We start from the raw sequence: 17,820 nt of genomic DNA, 5'->3' as shown, positions 1-17,820 counted from the left end.
GAAAGCTGATGAAGGGATTTCTTTGTTGTAGTGAAATGAAAGGTGAAAGTGGAGGAAATGGTTGGATGCGAAGGTCAATTGGTTCGAGAAAGTCACAAAGCTATGGATCATCTTCACGGTTACCATCTAAATTGTATGGTTGTGGTGAAATATTGTTGCTTTTGAAGGCAACTACTGTGAAGAACAAAGGAAGACTGTTTTATAGATGTAGAAATTGGGCAGTAAGTGATTAAATCTTTCAATTCATGTGCTAAATTTTGTATTAATCGTGTGTTATTTTGATTGCATAGTAATTCAAGTTGTAATTACTTTGAATGACATGATGAAGGAGTTTCTGAAATTGAAGGAAGCTTTGAAAGAAAACGTGAAGAACTTGAAATGTGTTTGGAAAATGAAAAACTTGTAATAAATCTAAGGAAGAAGAACGATAAGCTGAAAAGGAAATTAGAACAAGAGAAGAAAGTTGGAAAATGATGTTGTTGTTGTTTGTTTTGTCATGGGCGTTAACAATTTTCTTTTGTATTATGTTTTTGTTGAAGATGAATTGTAATTAAGAATTATGGTTGAATAAAATGAGGTTCTTGAGTTTGTCTCCAAATTCTACTTGACAAAATTCTCCAACTAATTTACTTGTGTTGCCACTTGATGATCAACTTTTTTTCCCTTTAACATTCCACCACTGTTACTAGACTTTTGTTGTATGCTAATAAAGAAAACATTGGGCAGCATAAGAAACTAGAAGCATGCATTAATCCTTGGAGAATCAAAGATAGTTCTATAAGTAAATGAAAAAACATTCCACTTTTTACTTTTAAGAATTAACTAAAGGTAGCATTTTTAGCATTCAACTCATTAAAATTAATCATAAACAACTGCTCATGGTTCACCCACTTCCATGTCCCGGATCTGTAAATCTGAACTAAGTAGAGTTTGTATGCTAAAATTGACCAAGCAAAGTATCTATAAATCTGAACTTGGAATAAATAAAGTTAACTTGGCATAATGCAAAGATGGAATACAACAAGAAGCAGGATATGATATGAAGTGGTCCCATACTATTAAATAAGATAAGTTAAGTGGTCCCTTATCACTGACAAAAAATATTGTAATAGCAGTACTAAAGTAAGTCAAGTGGTCCCTTACAATTACATATGATGGTAGATGTTAAAAGCAACCACTGTACCCACTGTACCCACTACTATTGTTCCCTAAGTGGGTGACTGTGACTTACAAAATACATTAAAATAAACATTTGGCTACAATAAATCTTCAATTGGTACTAGCTTGGGACCCTAGACGTTGTGTAGCCAGTGGCTGTGAGGATGTTCTTCTTCCACCTTGGTGACTTGATGCAAGTCCTGCTCCACTGCCACTTTGAGGTCTTCCTAGTTGAGAAGTCCCCCTTCTTGATGTTCCTCCACCTTGTGACGTTGATGGAGCTGGTTGTGCTTGAGAACCTCTTGCAGTGGGAGTTGCCCTTGTGCTGCCAGATCCTCCTGCACTTGAAGTGCCCCTTGTGTTCTGTAAATGGAAGTAAGCGACACTGCAATTATCATAGTATAAATAATTATCAATGTGTAAATAAGTGAAGCTGTAAAAGAGTGCTTTTGTACCTTTTTCTTTCTCCTTTTACATGTTCTTACATTATGACCAAATTCATTACAGCTGCTACACTTCATAACAAGATTCTTCTTTGACAACTTTGTATGACTCACATATTCATCAGTCTCCCTTCTTAGCTTTTTAGGCCTCCCAGGGGGTGTTTTATAAATTGGAGGCAGTAGTGCACCAGATTCAGAAGTAGACCACAATTGTTGTCCATTGATTGGAACAATTTCAGGGCCATAACAAGTTTCATAAGCCTCTTTCTTGTAATAAGGATGTACATAGTCTTTGGGGTTTTCTACTTTGTAATTTATGGAAGCCACAGCGTGCTTGCAAGGTATTCCTACCAAATCCCAAAAGTAACAACTACATGAATGGTTACTTAGGTCAACTACAAACTTATCCATTGTAAACTCGTGAGTGACTTCAAATTTTGCAGCCCTTGCCCAAGTTGGAATCCAATATCCACTCTTCTCTACTTCCCTATCAAGTCTATTTCGTGGTTTAGGCATGACAACTCCTGTATATGTCTCTGCTTTTTCTCTAAGTGTTGCAAACCTACTCATAATGTAAGTTCTAATCCATTCCATCATAATTATGATAGGTTTATCTCTAGCTAGTAAAATTGTACTATTAAATGACTCAGACAAATTATTTATCAAGACATCGCATCTAGGATAACTACTGAATGCATGTTTACACCAACACTTAGTGGGAATAGCTAGCAAGCAATTGTAAGCATCAATGTTAATATTCGACAACTCACCCATTTTCTTTTCCCAGTCCTGTTGAAATGTGGCCTTGGCAGCCCCCATCATAAGATCTCTAATAAGCACTCCTCCACCAAATTTCTTCTTGTAATTGTTATACAAGTGCCTTAAGCACAATCTATATTCCACTCCATCCAAGGTGTCATAAAAAACTGTCATTAGTCCTTGCAAAACACAAAAGGTCTTGGTCAATAGTAAATAATGTCACTGCTACGAAATAGAAATAGGAAAACATTAAAATGAAAATACCTTTTATTGATCAGAAATGAAAATCCAACGTTGACAATCAATGCCACCAATATCATCCAGAAGTAGTGTCAAAAACCATCTCCAACTTTCTTTGCATTCATTTTCAACCACAACAAAAGCTAGTGGGAAATATTGGTCATTGGGGTCTCTGCCCACTATCACCAACAACTGATCACCATATGTTGTCTTCAGATGACAACCATCTACCCCTATGAAGGGCCTGCAACTTCCTAAGAAGCCTTGCTTACAGCCCTCTAAACACATATAAAATGACCCAAATCTTGGTGGCAAACTTGGTTGGGGTTGATTCACTTTAATTTTAAAGGTTCTAGACTTCACTCTTAGCAATTCACCCACATAATCATATAGACGACCATATTGTCGTTCTCCATCACCAACAAAAGAATCCAAAGCAATTTGCTTGGCCTTTCCAGCTTTCCAAGCAGTTATTCCAACACTGAATGACTTCTTAATGTCATCAATGATTTGATTGACTGTCATGTTAGCCACATTTACAAACCTGTCTACTAATACTTGTGCAATCCAGTTTACATTTGCACTTTTGTTTCCAAAAACCCTTCCACAATTGTGTCGTCCAACCAAGTTATTGACCCTAAATGTTTGCTTGCCTCCTACCTTGCTAGCCATAACAAGAAAACCACATTTGTTTTTACAAACTGCCCTTACTCTGTTCAGGTCATTATTCACAAACTTAACCTCTTTTCCATTTAATACACTATGTTTCATTAGTGCATTTTTAAATTCCTTTAATGAACAAAACTCGATCCCCAATTCGAATATGAAGTTCTTGTTCATATAATCTTTTCTATACTTTTTAAAGTTTCCCTTTTTCAACCTCACATCCTCATCACTATCTACATTTGAATCCAATTCATCACTATTGTATTCTTCTTTGATGTCATGATCTCCAACTTCTTCATTCATTATAAATGAACCTTCCCCAACATTCCCTCTTCTAGTCACACATTTCTTCTTTTTATTCATTGTATTCCACCTATCCAAAACTAGATTAATGTTTCTACGAACTTGGTCCACCCTATCATGGTCAACACCAAACCCATCATCATCATTAGTCATTCTGTCTTCTTCGCTGTCATCCAGACATTCTTTAGCTAAAGCTTCTACTTCCCCCTCAACCACATTCCTTCCTTCCTCTTCTCCACGAAGATAATCATATTCATCACCACCATCACATTCTTCTTCTTCCTCACCCATTTCAACCTTTTCCTGTTCATCACCACCGTCACACTCTTCTTCTTCCTCACCCATTTCAACCTCTTCCTGTTCGTCACCACCATCACACTCTTCTTCTTCCTCACCCATTTCAACCTCTTCTTGTTCATGACCACCATCACACTCTTCCCTTTCCTCACCCATTTCAACCTCTACAACCAAATTAACATGTGAACCCTGTTGCTCAACACATTCACCCTCTTCTACAACACCATCACCCTCTTCCAAACCCATTCCATCCTCTTATACAATCTCAGCCACTTCTTGTCATGTAAATTAACCTCTTCGTCACCCACTTTGGAAACCACTTCCTCCTCTTCCACTTTTCCTTTATCTGCCACTTCACCACAACTAAGAAAGTGAACTTCCACTGCCTCACTAGGAACATGTTGAACATAGATTTCTACATCTTCCTTATTCTCCTCTGCATAGTTAGCCAAGTACAGTGCTTCCCTATCATCACTCAATAATCTCACATTATTCATCAGCCTTTGTTTCGACCCCTTCCACCATAGTTTGAAGTCTGCATCATACATAAATTCTTTAATTATTTCAACTACTTCAAAATATGACCAATGATCCGGATCAAGTCCTTTGATCACGTGTATCTCTCCTCCAACATATTGTACCCCCTTATTACTAACAAACTTTCTCATGTGATGCAAACAAATGTCGAAAACCATTTCTAGACCTACATTCAGACATCAACGCTTTACGCCCAAATTGCAACAACCATAACCGAAAAAGAAAAACAATAGCTTAGCTTACCTTTACGCTTGTCTTTCACACCCACCGTTTCTTTCACGAGCACCGCAAGGACCACCTTGATAGAATGCTTCGAGTGGAATGTTTTCAGTACAATGTTTGGAGTACAATGCTTCGAGTAAAACTACTTTTCTCCAATTGAAAAAATAAACTTTGCCCAATTAAGAACCCTAATTGTTAATCTAATTTCAATCAACAATGTGCCAATCACTTAATCTCATTTCAAAAATTAAACAACCAACGTGGCAGAGAGTGAACAGGGCAACTGGCATAAAATGTGACCTCGCCGTTTGCCACATCTACTAAAAGTTAACGCCGTCCAATTTTAAGGACTAATAGTAACAGTTTCAAAACTATGAGGACTAAAAACCATCAAAGTTTTGAGTAGGGACTAAAACTGAATTCATGTGATACTTAAGGGACGAAAAACATATTTAACCCTAAATTTAATTTATTTATCATTAATGATGAATTATTTTAATGAATTTTCTCACAATAAATGAAATAAAAAAATATCTAATTTCGAATTCTTTAACAATTTTACACCATCCTTAGCAAACTCCCCGTTAGGATGTTGAAGTTAAATTAATAGCCAAAAGTACAAAAACTAGTTAAGATTTTGTTTAGTGCTGAATAATATTAAAATATGAAGCTAAGATCTTAAAATAGAATCATGCCTACTCAAAATCTTAACCTAACACATTTTAAATAAAAAGAAAGGGCTCCCACTAAGGTAAACTAGAAAGACTATTAGCCAATGCTCATTAATTATTTTTTAAATGAAAAGGATTAAGAGTGCTCTTAACTTTTAGACCAAAAGTGACAAATTGAATGGGAATGTAATGATATTTTAGTTTAGATCGCCTCTATATGTGAACTGTCAAGTTAATATCTTTCTCTTTTATAACATTACATCACTCCTCTTTATTTTAAATGCACGTGCCTTTTAATTTAAGTAAAAAAATTAAACACGGTTTTATAGACACTAATGCAAAAATCTTTAGTCTAGTTAAACCTAACGATGAATTATTAGTGTAAATCGGAGATGACAATATCAAGAAATATCAAAGAAAAATTATTAGTGATTGTAGTTTTAGAAGAGATAATTAATAAATAATAAAGGAAAGAAAGAAGTATTAAAAGATTGTAGGAAAATAAAAAATAAAAGAAAATGAAGAACCACCTTTTACATGGTTTACATTAATACTTTGTTTACTACCACATTTGGGATTTGGCAATTTTGATTGACGAATAACATCTAGCCAGCACATAAACTTACATGTTCTTATCTATGTCTGAGTGACCCACATTTATAGTGTAAAGAATACTTAAACAAAGAAATTGTGGGAAAAAGTGAGACCATGTATATTATTCATCTTGCGATATGGATAGAACAAGTATATTCTTTGTGGACCATACAAAATAGTCATTTATTATTTTCATCAATATGGACCCTAACTAGATTTTGTTGTGTCCTATACTAAATTTTTAGTTTGGGAAGTATCCAAACTCATATATATCTGCATCAGAAATACAGTTAGGAATATTTGGATTATTTCTTTCACATTTTTTAAGCATATATAAAATTGTTTTATATAGTTTATGGATTATTATTATACATATAATAATAATAATAATAATTCATAAAGTATATAAATAATATATTTAAATTTTTTGAATTATTACTTATATATATATATATATATATATATATATATATATATATATATATATATATATATATATATATATATATATATATATATATATGCATTCCACACCTTCATTTAGATTAAAAATAGTATTAAATATATATAGTTATGATAAATATTTTTATAGTATATTTATGTTTGTTATTTTATAATAAATACAATTATATTAAAAAATATTATACCACTATATATATATATATATATATATATATATATATATAATTATAAAAAATATAGTTTGACACACATAAATGTTTTACATTTATTTGACACTACTTTTTTTAATTTTAACTCTCTTCCTTTTTTAAAAAATTTTAAAAAAATGTTCTTTATGACTATTTTATTTTTATATCGTATCAAATAAATGTAAAAATATGTCACCATGTGATTATTCATATAATTATAATATAATATGCTATAAACTTCATTTAAATTGATTATATATATATATATATATATATATATATATATATATATATATATATTTATATTTATATATATATAATAAATTAATAAAGCATCAATTAATTTTTTAGTCAATCAATATATTAATCGTCACTCTCTTAACTTCACTTCAAATTATCCACACTCTTAGGTAAGAACTATATGTCATTAGTATATCCACAATCCTTTTCTCACACAAATTACTCTCCACCTAAGATTCCATATCCATGTCTCTTCTTCAAATTATAACTTTGTATGATAAGTGATGTATAATTTTTAAAATAAATTTAATAAAAAAGATTCTTATATATTATAAAAATTTTAAATTAATTCATATTTGCTTGATATGATTAACGCAAGAATATGTTTTCACTAATACTTTTAGAAAAACAATTAATATTATTTTTTCGTAACATAAACTAACTTTAACTCTAGAAAGATCTCATTTTATTTTAAGTGTTTACTCATTTAAACAAATTGAAGATAAGAATTTTTACTATATCATGACTTCCTTTTTTTCATAAGATTCGACTCAACACTTATGATAGTATGTAGTTATAATAAAATATGATTTAACAGTTGAATTTTTAATAGTTTACATGACATAAAGTTCTTGAAAAGTATGTGTTAAGACACATTGATAGAAACACTCCCCAGAGTTTCTGATAAACTCTAGAAGTCCTTCACGTTTGGTAGGGTAGTGCTTATAAGAAATTCATAACACTGTTAATGACAGAAAAGGGAAGATATATTATATATAACAGTAATTATCAACAACTATGGACAAAAATAATTAACTAAACTGCATAAAGTCACTTTTGCAATCAGGACAAAACACCTGTCCACTACTGATAAAAAGGTTTGGTAATCCATCATTTACTAAGATCATCATGGTGATTCTTACCAGGCTATAAATTCAATAGAGGAGTTCTGTATAACATGTGAATGTGGCCTTTGGTTTTTCTAAAAGCCAAAAGAGTGTCTGAGTGCTGCATACTGGTGAGTGTGGCCTGTAAAAATGGATTTGTTGGTTGTCAAATCACTCAGTTTCTTACACATACATGTCTATGTGTATCTAAGAGCTCCTGAAATATTTTTAACATTACCACATGCATTCGCTAGTAAAACTTAATTTCCATATACTTTCTTTCAGGTAAATTTTTCCTCCATCGAGTTCAGCTTCTGTCAAACTGGAGTGGCTAAAGTACTAAACCAGAAACATTGCACTCATGATTGAAATGATATCTTCAATCTCATATCAGCTATGGTAAGTAATGCATATCTCTAATCTGACTACGTGCATATATTTTCCCTTTTTCATTTTCATTTTCATTGACAAGTTAAAAGTACACATACTTCGTATTTTGAATCCTATGATACTTACATAAAAAAACAATATACAATTTCTTAAAATAGAATCTGCATCTCACGGTGTGTGTGTATGTGTGTATATATATATGCATATGTTGTTGTTGAGTACTATGTCATATTTGAATTTCTTGGCATCATGTTTCTCTCCTCATGTAAACATGAAGTCCTTCGTTTCTATATCAGCAAGTGGATATGGCTGTAACACAGAAGTAGGAAAGAATCAGACAAGGAAAAGTGTGATTGGATTATTCTAATAAAACGAGCAATTATATAAATAATCTATATTATCAATGAGAAAATCCATGGTTAATGTCATGTGTGCATCTGTTAAAAGATTGGCCATTATTTTTTCAGCAATCATTGATGTTACTTTACTGAGCCAAATCTGAAAAAGTAGACCATATATATCCATTGCAAGGAAAAAATAATTACTGGATAGAGCTATGTTATATTTGCTACTATCATTACCTCTTTACTAATCAGAAGGGTGATTAATTGGGTCCCATACTCATCATAAATTAAGTAATATTTTAGTTAGTGCAAGAGTATCTTTATCTCTGTTATAAAAACTCATTTTTTCTTGTAGTTAAACTTAACTGTATTTACTTCTGTAAGAATTTTATAAGCAATAGCTCTGCTCTCACACAACAGTAATTCTTATTATTTCTTTGCTCATATCTGTATTTTGAGCACATATTTTATGGTGCATGATTTTTCAAGACTTACTTTCTATGCATAATCTCAGAAAGCTAAACTGATGAGTCACTGGTGAGAACAAGCTTTGTGATATATCAGTTTTATTCTGTGTTGTATATTCTTTTGGAAGAATCATTTTGTCTGTATGTGTTCTTAAGATTCTCTCTATCACCTTCATGCTTTGCTCGTGTTTCTCTAATTTCTTTCTATATAAATATAGTTTTACTTGGTCCATATTCTTTCTACATGAGATTTCTCATCAGGATCACACATGACTCTCCTGTGAAAATATTTTTTAAATTTATATATTTATCTATCTATCTATATATATATATAGATCAATGATGATAAAAGAATGATGTGGCTGATGCTTTTTCCAAACATGGTCTTACTACTTTTTGAGAAGCTCAGTTTTTCTTTATCTTCTATAATCTTTATTCGTTAGCCACGAGAAATTATATTATAAATAATTTTAGAAACTAGTCATAAACCATTTTAATGAGTTTAATGGACATATATTTAAAGAAATCATAATAGTTAACAAATTTCAAAGGAACTATAAAACTGATATTTATAATAATTTTAGGAAACCTTAGAGTAACTATGATATTTTAGGAAGTTAATAAAAAGAAGCACTATAGCAATTTTGAATATAACATATAACCGTATTCTTTTACAATAATATGTAAAAAATAAATAATTGTTTTTAGTCTATTACACTGTCAATTAAATTCTTTTATAAGGAAATTAGATCCAGGTAATTTTAACGTTTAAAGCTTATATAAATTGATTGATTGATTTTACATTATATAGACTTTTCATAAAAAATTAAACTACATTTTTAATTAGTTGATGGTGAAAAAATTCAGAAAACTCGTCTCCACATACATAGGTTAGTGCATACGTGTGTGGTGGCAAAGAGAGTTTTCCTTCATGTCACGTGCTTCGTCTATCAACATTACATTTGTTACTTCCGATTGCTGTTTATAAATAAAAGGTTTAAATAAATTTGAGGTAGTGGTATGTCATCCATGTTTTTTTTGAAGACCTAATAGTATTTATTAAATATTTAATTTTAAAAAATAAATATTTAATAAAATTTGGTTATATATTTAAAATTTAAAATTTATTTAAGCTTCAACAAACTAATTCAACTTAATAAAACTCTGAAAAAAGAATTAAAGACAAAAAACCTAACAATTTAACAAATTAAATATATAAACTAATTTTTTTATATTAGATTGGATTTTTAATTTATTTTTAAAAAACTGATTTAATTCAATTGAAATTGATGTTATATAAACTAAAAAACATTTTTTTATTATATTGCAACTAATTTTGAATATAACTTAAAAACATAATTTAATCCAATTCAAATAAAAGTTATATTATATATATATATATATATATATATATATATATATATATATATATATATATATATTTTACGAAATATCCTCCCAAAAAAATTGGACTAAAACCGATAACTAATTTTAGTTTTGAAAATAAGTTATTTAGTTTTATACTTTAATCATAAAATATAAATTACGATAAATTTGATTTCTTCAAAGTGATCTAACAGAAGTTTTTAATTTGTTAAGAAATAGTCATTAAACTTTTTTTATTAAATGAGAAGAAATTTAAATTTTAAATACAACCATTTTCTATCGGCAAACATGCATGCTTCCGTTTCTAGAATCCCAAATATTTGTGATTCTCTATCACATGCAATTACCGTTTAACAGCATTTCCTTGGTTTGTCTTTGTCATGGGAACTTGAGTTTCTGAATTGTTTATGCATGTTTTTGTTGTTTCTGATGAAACTAGAACACACAAGATACTATATCCATGTCCCTGACAATGACATAGACAAAGGTGCTTATGTTTCAATATTTTGAACTCGGTATTGCTTTCTTTACTTTCTGCACTCTCTTTCCTCACTTCCTGGTGATCATTTACTTTTGGAAATCATCACAGGGCATGTTTGGTGTTTTTACTTCTGCATAAAACCACTGTTGCAGTTTTGGATTTTCAATTCAGTGCTGATTTTCAAAATGATTTTTTGTGTTTATGATATCAATGGTTCGTGAAGAAGATCATAAGTTTTCATTGAATGACTCTTCCTGATTAAGGTTGCAGAGTCCATGATGCTGTACCCTTTACTAGTATTCCTTTTCTCTGTGGTCTTCCGATTGAAGTATTGATCTGAGAGGAAAGAGAGTTGCGGCTATTATTATCAGGTTCATCATTCCATTTCCATAGTCTTACAAAGCTTGAAGTTTGTTATGTAGCTTTGTAGGGATTCTAACTCTTGTTTCTGGTTTGCTACAGTTCACTGACATTCTTTCTTGAGTATGGTTGGCTACGGTAAAAAGTTGAGAGAATTACAGATTCAAGAATGGAAAGGGTACGTTCGTTTGATCAGCTCTATCAAAATTTTGAAGATTTTTTATTTATTTATATCATATTTATGTTATTATATTATATTGTGTAGCACCTTCCATGTCTTGTTCCACCTTGACTTTGGACAGATTGGACTTTCTGTTAAATAACAAGTACGATGACGAGATATAAAGATGATTTCATAAGATTTTTCTGATTCTTTTTTTTTTTGTTTATGGCATGATTAGTGAACTTTAATATTGTTTAATTCTTTCTGTTCTATTTGGTAGTCGTATTTTTAACTCTTTTGTTTTAATGGTGGTAATGATACTTGCACCAAAACGAGAAATGGTTGTTCAAATTCTGGTAAAACTGATTGAACTTTTTTCAGATATTATATCAACTATAAGTTAATGAAAAAGAAAGTTAAGAGATATGTAGAACAAATGGAGGTTGGAGCTCAAAATCGCCATAATGTTCTCAGGGACTTTTCAATGCTGCTAGACAATCAGGTAACTTAATGTTGTCACTTATATAAGATTGAAATACATATTCCACTTTGTGTGGAAAAGTTCATCTCATCCTTTTTTGGCTTTTATGAATTTGTCAAACATATTCCAACTCATCTACTACAAAAGATGCTTTATTTAGGATAAGCACACCAGACATTGTTATCATTTTTCTTTTATGGGAATTAATTATTCCGTACTTTAAAATAGTCCCTTTTAAACCTTGAGGTTTAGATAGCAACTACATGAAGTAAACCACACTGAAACTGACACCCCCCACTCTGTATAAAACTTGAATACATGTGTTGAAAGTCCAATATCGACCGGAGATAAGACTAATTTATAATATATAAGTGGATGCAAACTTAATTTACTGTAAGGTTGAGTTAGACTTTTAAAGTCTCTTTCTTAACCTCTTATTAGATAGTCAATTATGGGTTTTCCAACAACATACATGATCTTTCTGTGATATTCCTTTATTTTGTTAACTTCCCATGTACAAAGAGAAAAACCAAAGAGGTTTTTGTGTTATCAAATAAAAATGCCACTTAAAATTTTCAAAAAACAAATTGAGGTTAAGAGTCATATCAGTCATGTCATATATCCAAAATATGATAAAGACTAAGTAATCTTTCATTGATCTTGAATTTCAGATTGAAAAAATTGTTTTGTTTCTTCTTGAACAACAAGGAGTACTTGCACATAGGCTGTCAGATATTGGAAAAGAGCATAACACTCTTTTCCAGCAGCCAAATAGTATAAACATCTCTGAACTCCAAGAAGCCTATAGAGATGTGGGACGAGATCTTTTAAGGCTTCTTACTTTTGTGGAAATGAATGCTATTGGTCTGAGAAAGATCTTGAAGAAGATTGACAAACGGTTTGGCTATAAATTCACAGACTATTACGTCAAGACACGAGCAAATCATCCTTATTCCCAACTAAGGCAGGTTTTCAGGCAAGTGGTAATGTTTCTATCCCTGAATACCACTTTTTTCAAATTTTAGTTCAAATTATTTGAGATTGTATGATGCAGTAGGTTTTTTATTTTTCAAAGTAGGTTCTTTATCATCCTGCTTAATGTCACAACACTAACACTACAAAATGTGAGATTGTATGATGCAGTAGGTTTTTTATTTTTCACTGTTTGCTCTTTGTTTGTTTGAGCAGTATCAGTAATAGCTTCTTTGCAGGGCATTGGGGCAGTTGTTGGTGTTTTATCTCATGGTCTGGCAGACCTTCAAGATCTACAACAATGTCAAGGAAGCTACATTTCTATATATGACCAGCCTTCTTATACTCATCAGGTTAGCAGTTGCATGATATTTGTTGGCATTACCAACACTTTTCTTTGCTCTGATACCAATTTCGGTGGAGAAAAGACAAGCACAGAGATTTTTTGTTTTTGTTTTCTATCTTTATTTTTAGTTAAAAAAGAGTTCCCTTGGTCTTCTACAATTTATAGCATCCAAGGGGCTATTTTATGCTCTGTTTTCAGAAGTTTGTACATAAAACAGTGTAAACAATTTTTGATTGTTTTCAATTTCTATTTTTCCTATTTCCTAATGTATCCTTGCAACACTTGATGACTGTCTCCTTCTGACTTCTCTTGAAGGATCCTGTTCTCAAATCTATCAAAGCAGCTGTAGGCAGATTATCAAACTCAACAAACTTTCTTCAGTTTTTGGGAAGACATGCTTTTACCATGCAAGAGGAGCTACCATCTCCATCAGAAGATCAAATTGTTGATGAAAGATATCATTTTATGTCACTTCTTTTGAACTTGGCAAACACATTTTTGTATATGGTGAACACTTACATTATCGTACCTACGGCAGACAACTATACTTTGAACCTTGGAGCTGCAGCAAGTGTCTGCGGTGTTGTCATTGGTACAATGGCTGTTGCACAGATGTTTTCTTCAGTTTATTTCAGTGCATGGTCAAACCGATCATATCTAAGACCCCTCGTATTCAGTAGCATCGTTCTTCTGATTGGAAACACCTTGTATGCATTGGCTTTTGATATGAATTCAATAGTAGTTCTACTAATAGGACGCCTTTTCTGCGGGTATGTTGTTCCTGTTCTCTTTGGTTCTATCCATTTTAGAACAACCAAAGTGATTTCCATCTTTTATTAAGTTACATGATTGATATAATTATATTTCAGGTTAGGATCTGCAAGGGCTATTAACAGGCGTTATATCAGTGATTGTGTACCTTCGAAACTTCGGATGCAGGCTTCAGCAGGTTTTGTTAGTGCAAGTGCTCTGGGAATGGCTTGTGGTCCAGCTCTTGCTTGTTTGTTACAGACAGATTTTAGGATTTACAAGTTAACCATGAACCAAGACACTCTACCTGGCTGGGTAATGTCTCTTTCATGGCTTATCTATCTACTGTGGTTGTGGATTTGTTTCAAGGAACCCGCTCATGAGAATGAAGCAAATCTTGTGCTATATGAAGCAACTACAGGTATGACAGCAGGATCACTTTTATATGAAACGAATCCACCATGTTGATCTGAAGTGATGCTTCTCTCAAACTGTTCCATTAGTTTTACTTTTTTCATTTCATTAAAATTCATAGGACCAGCAATACATGTTGCAGTAGAGAACGAGCCTACTCAACCATTACTAATGAACTCCGAAGAAAAAGAGCATGATGAAGAAGGAGAAGAGGAAAATGATAATGCTGAAGAAACCAAGAAACCAGTGACTTCTATTGTGGTGGCATACAAGTTACTTACACCATCAGTAAAGGTCAGAAACCCATGATTATGATTTTTGTTTCATCTACATTGTTTGATGTGATAGAAAATATGATGCACTAACCCTGTTATACTAATACTGAACTGGACTGAACTCCTATTCCTAGTATCAAATTGAACAAAAAACAGATAAAGAAGTATGATATCTGAAAACCACTATTGACTTTTTCTGTTATTGTTGTAGTAGAATCTTCATGGCTTTTGTGCTGGAAAAATTTAATGTGATGGTATTCAAGCTTTTGCACTAACTATAAATATATTTATCAGGTTCAGTTATTTGTGTATTTTATGCTCAAGTATGCAATGGAGATCGTACTTGCCGAATCAAGCCTCATCACGGAATACTATTTCATTTGGTCAACCAGCAACGTATCCATTTTTCTTGCATGTCTTGGTCTTACAGTGCTTCCAGTAAATATTGTTGTTGGAAACTACATCAGCAACATGTTTGAAGAAAGGTACAGATTCAAGTATTACTAAGGAAATCTTGTCTTATTAATCATCGTCATCATCATTCAAATTCCTTGTGATCGTAAAGATTGGCGTTTTAATAGTAATTTTGTTTCTGATCCTCAAAAGCTCTAGGATTTGTTTTGTGATAAAAAAAATTTAGTTACTTGCTCATGGTTTAATGTACATTTTAAATGGAGTTTGTACCACATTTGTCATCTGCTATCTCAAAACAACTAATCTTACCTCTTTCTATTACTTTCTCACACATTTGATCATTCCATTCTGGTTGGCTTCTGGTTGCAGGCAAATTCTACTCACATCAGAAATCATGGTTTGCATTGGACTACTCCTAAGCTTCCATATAATGATTCCTTATTCAGTGACTCAATATGTTGGATCAGCCCTTCTCACATTTGTGTCTGCTGAAGTTCTTGAAGGTAATTTGTTAATGATTCCCAAAATTTATAAGTAGAATCTTTGCTGACAACTCTACATTATCCGATGAAAATGACAATATTTAAACTATTCAGATAATTATGAATTTTTACTTGAACTGGGAAGTGTCACATGAACAAAGTCCATTAGTTGTTAAAAAGGAAACAAAAAGGATACTTTACGTGACAATCTGAAATTTCAGTATGGTGCTTGTCTTCTCATATGAAAATATTTTAGATCTATTAAATTGCTTCACAACTTGTGGTAAAATCTGAGGCTGAAATCTGCTCCTTGAATGTGCCCTCTTATTTTTGTTTGCTGTATTCAGGAGTAAACCTTTCACTTCTATCAAAAGTGATGTCATCAAGGCTTTCACGTGGAACCTTCAATGGGGGATTGCTGTCAACAGAAGCTGGAACTCTAGCTCGAGTAATTGCAGATGGAACAATAACAATCTCTGGATATTTCAGTGAAAGTAATCTCCTCAACACCACCTTACTCCCTGCACTTCTCATCTGCATCTCATCCATTATTGCTACCTGCTACAGCTACAACTCTCTTTATTAGAACAATAGCAGTCAGCCTTTCCATAAAGGCATTGAAATCTGAAGTGTATATAGTGATTCTGTAAGCTGATCACTTACCTGTGATCAGTAAAAGGCTGTAATAGTTAGTGTCAGCAGATAACTGAATCAAGTTGACAGAATAACGTTTTTGACATCTACTGATATGCTTTTGAAGATAACGCTGGAACATATCTCTCTAGTGGATGATTTTCTTTTTCAAGATACACCTTCTTTCCCTAATGTTGAGCTGTATCAATCAGAGTATATTAAAAAACAATTAGGATTTGAAATCAAGATGAGTTTGTAACTATCAGAGTATATTAAAAAACAATCATGATAATGGTAAGTGTCCCATAGTCAACAAATTTAAGATTAATCCTCGTATACGTTTCAGTTCTTTTTGCCATAGAGAACTGACACAACACCTTCAATATAATACAATACAATAGGATGATAACCTCACACTCACATCTCACAGCATGTACATGATACATGATACACACACAATAAAAACTAAAGATCTTATCCAATACAGAAACATTTACTTAAACATTACACTTATAATATCAAGCATCCGACCATGTAATGTCAAGGCCACCCCATTGATTTTGGGGCACTCCCAATGCTTTCCAGACAGCCTTAGAAGCATCGACAATGTTGTTGGGACATGGAGGTTGATAATCATGGTCTGCATCACATCCCTCAGTTGAGTCACACTCATCAACCACCATGGCCACCACACTTCTTCCATTCGCACTGATGGTGATGTTGTGGAGACACCTGCTTCTGTGGTTGAACCAGCCTGTAGACAGTGCGACCACAGGTGTGTCATCAGAATGGTACTGGTTGTCACATTCTGAAGGGCCACCACCATCTCCACCCTTCTGAAAACTGTTGAGAGTGAGGTAGGCCTTGGTGTGGCTGGACATAGGTGGTGAACATTCATATGTGGTGTAAAGTTTGCCTTCTATGCAGCAGTCTGAATCATTCTCTTGGTTGCATTGTCCTGGAGGTGCTTTCCTTCCTCTGATTCTCCCACTTGGCCGACACTTTTGAGCCTCAGACTCAATACAACTTGCTAAGATGAGAGTAGCTAATAAAATGAAGGATGCGTTTGAGAAAAACCTCTTCATTCTATCTATCAACTTCTCTGTTTCTGCTATTTGTTCTTCTTTTGAGTGTTTGATGCTTGAATGTGAAGATGTTACTTTGTATATATCGAGGTCTCTTGATCAGGTACATGTTTTTGCTTCGAAATATAGGTTTCTTTTAGGGTCAAGCAATGATTTATAAATTGTCTTGTGTTGTCAAAATGACAAGCAGAAATTCAAATAACGTTTGATTTGGATTTTGAACATATATTTGTCCTTGTTGCAATAAATATAGTCAGACCGTAATCTCATACTATGGAAAATCAGAACATGATATGTTGGCGTAACGATGATGGTGTTATTATTTGGATGATAAACATTCTTGTTGCATGTTAAAAAAATTGGTTTATTGATTTTGAATAGCACCAAGAAGTTGGTCTAAATAATAATGAATAAATAATAACCCTTCACGATCCATATAAAAAGGACAGAACCCTTAAAAGAAACAAGATTCATAACCATAATAAATACAAAGTTGCAGTCTGTATGATTTTTAATTTTTTTTTTTTGCAAAAGTATTTATTAACCTTTCGTAAATTTGCGCATGTCTTCGATAAATGGTTAAATCAATGCTCTAAATTCATAAAAAATGTTTCATGTTTGGTATTATATTTCCTGTGCAAGAGCTGATTTTGTGATTTAGGACCTAAGTGCTAACTATTACATATTTTTTCTTTTGATTGAATGGATAC

General features: G+C 32.3%; 3 protein-coding genes across 3 annotated transcripts; 1 reads left to right on the top strand and 2 right to left on the bottom strand.

The window, feature by feature from the left end:
• Positions 1-1,269: 1,269 nt before the first annotated feature.
• On the bottom strand, positions 1,270-2,534 carry LOC124833343 (uncharacterized). The gene is made up of 2 exons (XM_088098565.1): positions 1,614-2,534; positions 1,270-1,521 (listed from the first exon to the last, which is right to left on the bottom strand). Exons 1-2 carry the CDS (start codon positions 2,532-2,534, stop codon positions 1,270-1,272), a joined length of 1,173 nt encoding a protein of 390 aa, XP_087954691.1.
• A 5,168-nt stretch (positions 2,535-7,702) lies between these two features.
• Positions 7,703-16,201, top strand: LOC148192292 (SPX domain-containing membrane protein At4g22990-like). Its single transcript, XM_088098571.1, has 13 exons — positions 7,703-7,798; positions 7,953-8,066; positions 10,999-11,106; positions 11,198-11,273; positions 11,640-11,760; positions 12,411-12,722; positions 12,951-13,064; positions 13,373-13,827; positions 13,927-14,228; positions 14,343-14,515; positions 14,791-14,981; positions 15,280-15,413; positions 15,740-16,201. The coding sequence occupies exons 4-13, from the start codon at positions 11,221-11,223 to the stop codon at positions 15,976-15,978; spliced, it is 2,094 nt and encodes a 697-aa protein (XP_087954697.1). The 5' UTR covers positions 7,703-7,798; positions 7,953-8,066; positions 10,999-11,106; positions 11,198-11,220; the 3' UTR covers positions 15,979-16,201.
• A 107-nt stretch (positions 16,202-16,308) lies between these two features.
• LOC124822471 (kiwellin-1-like) lies at positions 16,309-17,237 on the bottom strand. The gene has a single exon (XM_047294476.2). It carries the CDS (start codon positions 17,108-17,110, stop codon positions 16,544-16,546), a length of 567 nt encoding a protein of 188 aa, XP_047150432.1. The 5' UTR covers positions 17,111-17,237; the 3' UTR covers positions 16,309-16,543.
• Between the last annotated feature and the right edge of the window lie 583 nt (positions 17,238-17,820).

The sequence above is a fragment of the Vigna umbellata genome, chromosome 9 (genome assembly GCF_029865625.1).
Source record: "Vigna umbellata cultivar VRB3 chromosome 9, Vumbellata_1.0, whole genome shotgun sequence".
In the NCBI taxonomy this organism is placed as follows: Eukaryota; Viridiplantae; Streptophyta; class Magnoliopsida; order Fabales; family Fabaceae; genus Vigna; species Vigna umbellata.
This window is presented reverse-complemented; position numbering and strand designations above follow the sequence as displayed.

Bases quoted from the DNA above. Each gene is read 5' to 3' on its own strand.
- LOC124822471 (XM_047294476.2), bottom strand. From the start codon at position 17,110: ATGAAGAGGTTTTTCTCAAACGCATCCTTCATTTTATTAGCTACTCTC.
- LOC124833343 (XM_088098565.1), bottom strand. From the start codon at position 2,534: ATGACAGTTTTTTATGACACCTTGGATGGAGTGGAATATAGATTGTGC. The intron at 1,522-1,613 runs GTACAAAAGCAC...TTCCATTTACAG, and splicing joins GTAAAAGGAGAAAGAAAAAG to AACACAAGGGGCACTTCAAG.
- LOC148192292 (XM_088098571.1), top strand. From the start codon at position 11,221: ATGGTTGGCTACGGTAAAAAGTTGAGAGAATTACAGATTCAAGAATGG. The intron at 14,982-15,279 runs GTACAGATTCAA...TTCTGGTTGCAG, and splicing joins AGCAACATGTTTGAAGAAAG to GCAAATTCTACTCACATCAG. The intron at 15,414-15,739 runs GTAATTTGTTAA...TGCTGTATTCAG, and splicing joins GTCTGCTGAAGTTCTTGAAG to GAGTAAACCTTTCACTTCTA.